The sequence below is a fragment of the Sinocyclocheilus rhinocerous genome, unplaced genomic scaffold (assembly GCF_001515625.1).
Source record: "Sinocyclocheilus rhinocerous isolate Xijiao unplaced genomic scaffold, SAMN03320098_v1.1 scaffold3854, whole genome shotgun sequence".
Classification (NCBI taxonomy): Eukaryota; Metazoa; Chordata; class Actinopteri; order Cypriniformes; family Cyprinidae; genus Sinocyclocheilus; species Sinocyclocheilus rhinocerous.
Genome location: NW_015639760.1, coordinates 134122 through 143117, shown reverse-complemented (window position 1 = coordinate 143117; position 8996 = coordinate 134122). Strand labels below are relative to the sequence as shown.

Below are 8996 nucleotides of genomic sequence, written 5' to 3'. Positions count from 1 at the left end.
GATTCATCCTTACACTATGCATTTTAAATTCTGTTATAATTTTTTACAACAAGATATAATGCATTACAACACTAAAAAATGCTGGGTATTATGTTTTTTATATTTTTACCCAATTATATTGCATTATACCCTTTAATAACCCTTTATAATGCATTATATGTAAAGGCTTTAGGTAAAGTGTTACCGTATATTCTTATCTTTGCAATGTAAGAAGTTTTTTTCTAATAAAATTAAAATGATAAATCAAATGAAATGAACATTAACTGAAATAAAATAAAATATACAAAACCTTTTTTCAGCTAGTTGCCAAAGCAACATTTCTTACTTTAGTTTAGTACTTAAGTACTTAGCCTACTTTTTGTTTAATTGAAGTACTCAAATAACTAAAACTAAATAAACCAAACCTAGAAACTAAAACTTAATAAAAAAATCTTTGACTAAAATTGATTTTACTAAAATATTAAAATAAAGCCTAATGCAAAATATTAACAAAAACTATATTAGTATATTAATTATACTAAAATTACACTGCAAATAATAAATCAAATTCTGAAAATGCCTGCATTAACGATAAATCAAATGCCCAAATCCAATTTCATTTTATCATCTGGGGTAGCACAGACTATAGCAAAAATGAAAATGGAATATAATTTGCGTTTGATAAAAAGATGTAGTAGCGTCAGTAGGACTCTGGCGTCACGCTGTTTATATTCCAGCACCGTCCTTTAGAGGGCGCTGTTGAGACGCACGTAAAGCTCAACTGTACGTACACAAATCTGCTTCCTGTTTACGTTTGTTGAGCACTTTCAGTGCGAGAAGAAACAGCAGACGTCGCGAACTGCACCTGGAAACAGGCTCCGCGTTAGTTTTGTTCAGAGCCGTCGCTGTCCGTGCGCCTGCAGCCGACCCTGTCTGTTAGACAGGCCGTTTCAATGCATTTCAGAGAAGCTTTACCGCCGCGCAGATGGACGCTGTTGATCTGTTTTCAAGCTGCAGGAAGGGCGACATTGCCAGAGTGAGGTCAGACAGCTGATGGCTTCTTGTTGTTGTTTTGGTTTGAAGTTTCGCATGTGGACAAATGTGCATGACCTATTTATTCTGAAGATATTTTATATGCAGATATACACGAGATATGCATATGGAAATGAATTTGCACAGCCTACGTAATCTCTAAACTCTGATTTCTATTCAAGCAAGTGTACACTGACCTATATTGTCTGTAGATAGTATTTAGTCATAACTGAGCAAATATGCATCACTTTACAATCTGTTATGTGGAGTTTGACCGGGAAATTGAATAATTCCCACTTCAAATCTTAAGATAAATGTGCATATGTAAACAAAAGTGCATGGTCACTATAGTCATACTGTTTATGCGCATCTGAGCAAGTGTGCATGGGCTACATATATGCATTATACTGTATAAACAAATGCATTTCGTATTTGTATTAATTGATCTAGACATTGCATATGCTTAACTAAAACAAAACCTAAGTCGTTTTAATTTCTGTTAATGTATTCATATATATATATAATCTAATCTGTGTTTAGATACTGTATGTACTCATGTAAACAAATGTGCTATTTTTTGCTACATGTACATATGTGCATATTTAAGCAAAGCTGAATCGTTTATATAGTTTGTGGATATTGCATATTGCATATCTGAACACATACGCAAATATGCACAGCCTACCAAATCTCTTAATTAAATAAAAACTAAAATAGTCGTTATTTATATTTAATCAAATGTGCATTTCCTACGTAATATTGTGAGACTGCATATGTGTAGCTATATAAACCAATTTGCACGGTCTATGTATTGTGTTTGGAGACTTTATGCGAATCTAAGCAAATGTGAAGTGAGCATAAACTATATAACTTTTAAATAATGTGTATGCATGTCTAAGCAGTTGTGCATGGCATATGTGTTATGTAGATACTTCATGTACGTTCAGTAGTCAAGATGCCATTACATTACTGTATAGAATTACGCTTTTCACCTTTGGTTGATGGATATGCTTGTAACACCGCAATCAGGGTTGTTTTTCAGTGGCAATTTGTTTGACAGTAATGTTGTGAAATAGTCAGACACTCTATGTGGCCCCAGAATTAGAAGGAAAAGCATGTGAGTCTGACAGATAACATGTTGTCACTGTATTGGCCCACATACTGGAATTACTGTACTCGATCTGCTGATTTCTTGTGTTCAGTTCTGAATGATGTTTTATTATTATGTTGGTTGTAATGTATCTGGTCTCTGCTTTATCTTCTGACATTTCTTCCGTCTTCTCCAGATACCTGGTTGAACAGAGGGATGTAGAACTGAACATCAGAGATAAGTGGGACAGCACACCTCTGTAAGACTGCTCACTTAGGCTTATTTCCTTTTATTGTCTGCTGTAATGAAGTCTCTGCCTGATATCTCTCTCTGTCTTTGTCTTCAGGTATTATGCATGTCTCTGTGGACATGAAGAGCTGGTGCAGTACCTGCTTGCCAACGGTAAATGCTATGATGATAATTCATACCTGACTGGGGCATTATAATCTGTACTGTATAGTCAGATTTGCACGATTATGGTACAAGATAAAGCCTGAAACACTTAAACATGTCAAAAAAGTTCATTAAAAAAAGTAATTCTATAAATCTTTCTTAAAGAAAAAAGTTTTTCTTTTTTTTCTATTTATGTATTCATTAATTAATTAATTAATTAATTTTTTTGTATATATAGGGTGTGTGGTTTTTGTAACCCTGTTACCAAAATTTGAGCATGTCAAAACACAACTTAATAACTTTATTTAAAATTATGGGACTAAATGTTGGCTTGCAACAATTAATGAATCTATATTTCCCATTAAAAACAAAATATGTCTGCACTGCTTGTTTTTTCATAATAAGGTTGTGTGCAAATGTGGTACAGAGCTAATATAATTAATTTAATTTTAGTTCAATAGATTATGTAAGTTATGTCTGAGACCTGAAAACATTTGTTTGTCAAAAAAAAAATTTTTGTAAAAGTTTTTTTTAATTATTTTTTTTTTTTTACAATTTACAATAATTTCATGAGAAAATTATGGGACTAAATGTTGGCTTGCAACAATTAATGAATCTATATTTCCCATTAAAAACAAAATATGTCTGCACTGCTTGTTTTTTAAGGTTGTGTGCAAATGTGGTACAGAGCTAATATAATTAATTTAATTTTAGTTCAATAGATTATGTAAGTTATGTCTGAGACCTGAAAACATTTGTTTGTCAAAAAAAAAAATTTTGTAAAAGTTTTTTTTAATTATTTTTTTTATTTTACAATTTACAATAATTTCATGAGCTTTTTTGGGGGGCAAGTATTACTTTTTTTATATATATTTTTTTTCTGTAACCCTATTACCAAAATTTGAGCATGGCTAAAGGGTTTGTGTGATTTTTTTTTTTTGATTTGATTTTTTTGTGATATAAATGGACAGAATTGAATTGTAGATCAACAGATTATGTAATTTGTTATTATATTATAATTTGAGTTTTTTTGAGTTGTTGAATTTTATTTTAGATAATAGTTTTTCCATCATACATAATAGGTCTCACTAGAAATCAAATAGATTTTTTGTCCTCAGCGATTGTAGACAAACTGTATTACTAGTATTTGTGAAAGTGCATTACAGGCGTGTGCTTGCTGTTTCAGGAGCAAAGTGTGAGGTGAACACGTTTGACGGCGAGCGCTGTCTGTACGGAGCGCTGAGCGACCCCATCCGCCGCCTGCTCAAAGAGTACAAGCGCATCACGGCGAAGGCCATGCAGAGAGACTATTACGACCAGTTCCTGCAGACGTGAGGTCCACAAACACACTCAAACACAAACCACAGTCACTTTCACAAACTCACTGATTGGTGCTTCCCCCTTGCAGGCTTTTGGAGCAGGGAAACTACAGCGATGTGACGTTTATGGTGCACGGTGAGATGTTTAAGGCCCACCGCTGTATCTTGAGTGCCCGATCAGAATACTTCGCCCACATGCTGGAGACCAAGTGGAGGGGGAAGAGTGACATTACCCTCAAACATCCACTGGTAGGCGCTGTTTCACTGCACACAAATCACTTTCACTGTACTGATTCCCAGTCTGCGTAATAGCCATTCTGTGCCACATGTGTGGAAGCCCATTATTTCACAATTTCAGCTTTCTTTTGACTTTTTTCTTAGAATTGTGAGATGTAAATACATACTTGTGAGATAGAAACTCACAAATGTGACTTTTATCTTGCAATTCCAAATTTACATCCCACAAGTTTATATTTTATAGTTCAGACTTTTTTTTCTCAAAATTTTGAGTTTACATCTCACAATTCTGATTTGATTTGTTTTTGTTGTTTTTTTATTATAAAAAATAAAAAAGGTTATTGTGAATTTTTATCTCACAATTCAAGACTTTTTTTTGTTGACACTACAGAATTAAAAATAAATTTTATTGACTTTTTCTCTCACAATTGCAAGTTTATATCTTGCTGTTAAATTTATATCTCATCATTCTGACTTTTTTTTCCTCACAATTCTGAGTTTATAGCTTGCAATGACTTTTTCTCAGAATTTGGAGTTTACATCTTGCAATTCTGACTTCACAGAATAAAAAAATGACTTTTTATCTGACAATTCTGACTTTTTTTCTTACTATTGCGAGTTAATACTACACATTTCTGAATTTATATGTCATAATTCTGAGATATGAAGAACTATATGAGATATAAACTCAATTACCTTTTTTATATTCTGTGGCATAAACAGGTTTCCATACAAATTATATTATGTCAAAGGAGCCCAGATGGCATATTATTTGCGATGCATGCTTTTTCATACTTTCATAGAAATAAGAAAATTGGGAAATGTCACTTTTTTCTGAATAGTAGGTTATGCCACTTTTTTATAATTTCGGATGAAACATGTGTTACATTTACATTGATTAATTTAGCAGATGCTTTTTTCTAAAGTGACTTACAGTACAAATGAGGAATACAATAAGCAATTCATTATAAAGGGGCAAATAAACACTAGAAGTGCTTATAATACAACATTTCAGACTTCATTTAGAACAGTAAACACTAGAACAGGGAGGGATCAAGAAAAAGTAAAAGCATAGGATTTTTCTTATTCATCATGTTTTCTTCAGAAGGTGTTAATGCTACTGTTCACATCTTCTTGAGCTGCTTTAATTATCTTCTCCCCAGGGTTGTCTTAAATTAAGAACAGACTTTTCTCTCTTATAACCTTTTACTTCAGCATGCTTCAAACTCTCATGATCCTAATGTGTCAATTTTAATTTCCTTTTTCAGGTCAACCCTGCTGCATTTGGTGCAATCATGCAGTATTTCTACACTGGTGAGCATCAGAGTTTGTAGGTGGTGTTAGTACTCTGGTGGCAGACAGCTTTATTCTTCACCATGTGCTGTCTTTTTCCAGGCCGTTTGGATATAGATGTGAATTACGTGGAGGACTGCAAGCGTTTGGCGAAACAGTGCAAGATCAGCGAGCTGATTGAGGAGCTGGAAGTGAAGTGCAAACAGGTCTATGAGTTTGGTGAGGAGTGTTGTGAAGCTACATTGAAACTCATAATGATTCATGTTAATGTACACCTTGAAAAATAATTAGCTTCCCTGCAAGGTGTTAACAAAAAGTAGATAACTGCATTAAAGTGATACTACTGTTTTTTTACTGTTTTTAAAAGAAGTCTCTTCTGCTCACCAAAGCCTAAAAACAGAAATATTAGCAAATTTTATTACAATTTAAAATAAAGTTTTTATATTTAAATATATTTTTACAATTCCTGTGATGGTAAAGCTGAATTTTCAGCCTCATTACTCCAGTCTTCAGTGTCACATGATCCTTCAGAAATCATTCTAATATGCTGATTTGCTTGCTGCTCAAGAAACATTTCTTATTATTATCAGTGTTGAAAACAGTTAATATATTTGTGCAAACCTTGATCATATTTATAGGATTCTTTGATGACTAGAAAGTTCAAAAGAACAGCATTTATTTGAAATAGAAATCTTTTGTAATATAAATGTCACTTTTGATCAATTTAAACTCTTCTTTGATTTTTTTTTTTTTTTTTAGAATTATGGGATGTGCGGTTGCCTAGCAACTTGTGGTTTAATTCATAATATTCAAATGCCAGTTCCTGCTGCCCTTTTGGAGCTGGAGGCTTTTCACATGAGGCTCCCTCTCCTCATGAAGAACAAATTTGCCTTAAGGACCTATAAATACTGTCCAAAAAAAAACCCGTAAAAATTTTCTCATGAACTGCACATCTGGTGGAGATGAGTTTCTGGACGTAGTTTTTAAAAGCTTACAAAAATTGAATTGTATTTTTTTTTTTTTTTTTGGGGATTTAGAAATTAAAATGTAAGACATCAGTGCATCTCCATACACTAATAATCAAACATTTGGGGACAGGACGATTTGTTTTGGAAAGAAATTAATACTTTTATTGAGCAAGGACACATTAAATTGATTAAAAGTGACAGTAGAGACATTTATAATGTTACTAAAGATTTCGGTTTCAATTTCAAGATTTCTGAGCTTTCTATTTATCAATGAATCTTGAAAACAAACATATTTAAGCAGCACAACTGTGTTTAACATTGATGATAATCAGAAATGTTTCTTATGCAGCAAATCAGCATATTATTAGAATGATTTCTGAAGGATCATGTGACACTGAAGACCGGAGTAATGATGCTGGAAATTCAGCTTTGCATTACAGGAATGAATTGCATTTAAAAACATATTCAAGTAGAAAACAATTATTTTAAATTGTATTAATAGTTCACAACATTACTGTACTGATTAAAACTCTTGCTGTTTGATCTTTAGGTTGGATACGGTCAGCTTCCTTTCGATCTAACTGATAGTTTTCCGAGTTACCCTGACATCTGCTTCCGGGTGGAGGACTATGACTTCCTGTGTCATAAGGTCAGTGTTTAACACTGATCATCACAAACCCTGAGTGTTGTAGGTAGGACCATATTATTATTGTTGCATAGCCCACATGCAAATACTGTAAAGATATCAATCTAATATCTCTTGGCTACATTTTTAATTACTCAGAATGAATTATTAGTATGACGGTTGTGCTTTAATATTATATTTGTGGTTTGATTAAAAAGGGTATTTGTGCAGATTAAATGTGTTTGTGTTTATGTGCGCAGGCGTTTTTCTGTAGTCGTAGTGATTATTTTAAGGCGTTGCTGGAGGATCATTTCAGCGAGGGTGAAACTCTGCAGACTCATCCCAGTATTCCTGTCATCACCCTTCATGATGTGTCTCACGATTTGTTTACAAGAATCCTTTACTACATCTACAGCGATAACACTCAGGTACACACAAACACGCTAACATGTACAATAAACACTAAAACGTCTCAATCAAGACTAGGGCTGCACGATTAATCGAATGCGATTGTCATGCGCATTTTGTTAAATAAGCCGGTTCTGTAATAAGCAGGAAATCGTCATCACGTGCTTTCAGATGGAGCAGAATTTACTACACATAGCCGTAGTTCACTGACAAGTTACGCATAAAAAATCGTATTTGGAGTTTCGGCGCGAGAGCGCCCTCTGGCCTTTGGATGGAGATTTACTGCTGATCACAGAACCGTGCTTCACTGAAAGATACGCATGACAATCGCAGCTTCTGTCGAATCGCGATCTCGATTCCATTTCGATTTATCGTGCAGCCCTAATCAAGACACATCCCATCAGCGGAGGATTGGAAGACAAGAAAGTTATTAAACTAAATTTTCCGCAAACAAAATGCTTCCAAAGACACGTTTTAGTGTAGTTCTGGCATAAAACAACCCGAGATCTATCACTGTTACTGTGTGAACTAAAATGAAAACTGTTAAAAGTTCAGTAACTGAAATAAAGCAGAAGTAAAATAAAATAAAAAAAATACTTAGTGTTAAGTACGAAGTAGAAATATAAAAACGAATAAAATTACTGAAAATCTAAAAATAAAAACTAAGTCAAAATATAAATAAATTAATTGAAGTAAAGCTGAAATAAAATAAATAAAAATACTAAAATAACTAAAAAAGAAATAAAATAAAGGTAAATAGACAAAAAAAATCAATAGAAATAGAAATATTTCTAAAAATTAAAAATAAAGTTGAAAATATAAAAATAAAAACAAAGTAAAAATGTGTATAAATTACATTTAAAATAAGAATATATAAAAAATTCAATATGAATATTTTCATTTATTTTAACCTATATTTACAAAAAAAAAGAGATATGATTTTTAGATATGATTTTTATATGATTAGAGCACACTTTATAAGGGCATATTCTTGTACTTTTTTCTTCCAAGTTGACAAAAATGTCAGTCCAGGTTTCTTTCACCTTAAACAGGCATAATATAGTTTTACAGGACAGTTTTCCACTCTCTCTTTAAGGCAAGTCATCTTGTTTGATCATGTTCATTAGCTTCATAAATGCAGCGATCCGTCAGATGTGCTAATGTAGCCTCTGTGGTTGTCTTCCAGCTCTCTCATGAGAACGTGTATGAGGTTCTGTGTGTGGCTGACATGTACCTGTTACCGGGTCTGAAGCGTCTGTGTGGCAGGACTCTGGCTGTGCTGCTCAACGAGGAGAACGTGCTGCACATGTGGAAGACGGCCAAACTGTTCCGGCTCTCGCGTCTGGAGGACCAGTGCACTGAATACATGGCCAAGATCATAGAGCGGGTATGTGTTCGTTCATAAATATGCTGCTTATGATCAAAATTTACATAATGTCCCTGGTGTTATTGTGGACCACTTATCCAATAATTTTAATTAAAAATATTTGTTTATTTTAATGATCAAAAAGTAAATGATTTAATATAAAAAATAATATTTTATATAAATGTAAATAAATAAATATTGTTTATACATATAATTTGAATTTGAAATTGAATAAATTGAATATAAAAAATATTTGTTAATAGTTTTATAAAATATAAAAAAATGC

General features: G+C 32.9%; 1 protein-coding gene across 1 annotated transcript in view; it reads left to right on the top strand.

Annotated features, from left to right (window-relative positions):
* Window positions 1-563: 563 nt before the first annotated feature.
* LOC107751593 (ankyrin repeat and BTB/POZ domain-containing protein 1-like) overlaps window positions 564-8996 on the top strand; it is a 10610-nt gene continuing 2177 nt past the window's right edge. The window contains exons 1-10 of the mRNA XM_016567339.1: window positions 564-1020; window positions 2298-2360; window positions 2448-2503; window positions 3681-3825; window positions 3903-4062; window positions 5319-5364; window positions 5446-5612; window positions 6862-6960; window positions 7197-7364; window positions 8531-8731. Of these exons, the coding sequence (XP_016422825.1) occupies window positions 965-1020; window positions 2298-2360; window positions 2448-2503; window positions 3681-3825; window positions 3903-4062; window positions 5319-5364; window positions 5446-5612; window positions 6862-6960; window positions 7197-7364; window positions 8531-8731 (1161 nt within the window). The 5' untranslated portion in view covers window positions 564-964. The remainder of the gene's footprint in view (window positions 1021-2297; window positions 2361-2447; window positions 2504-3680; window positions 3826-3902; window positions 4063-5318; window positions 5365-5445; window positions 5613-6861; window positions 6961-7196; window positions 7365-8530; window positions 8732-8996) is intronic.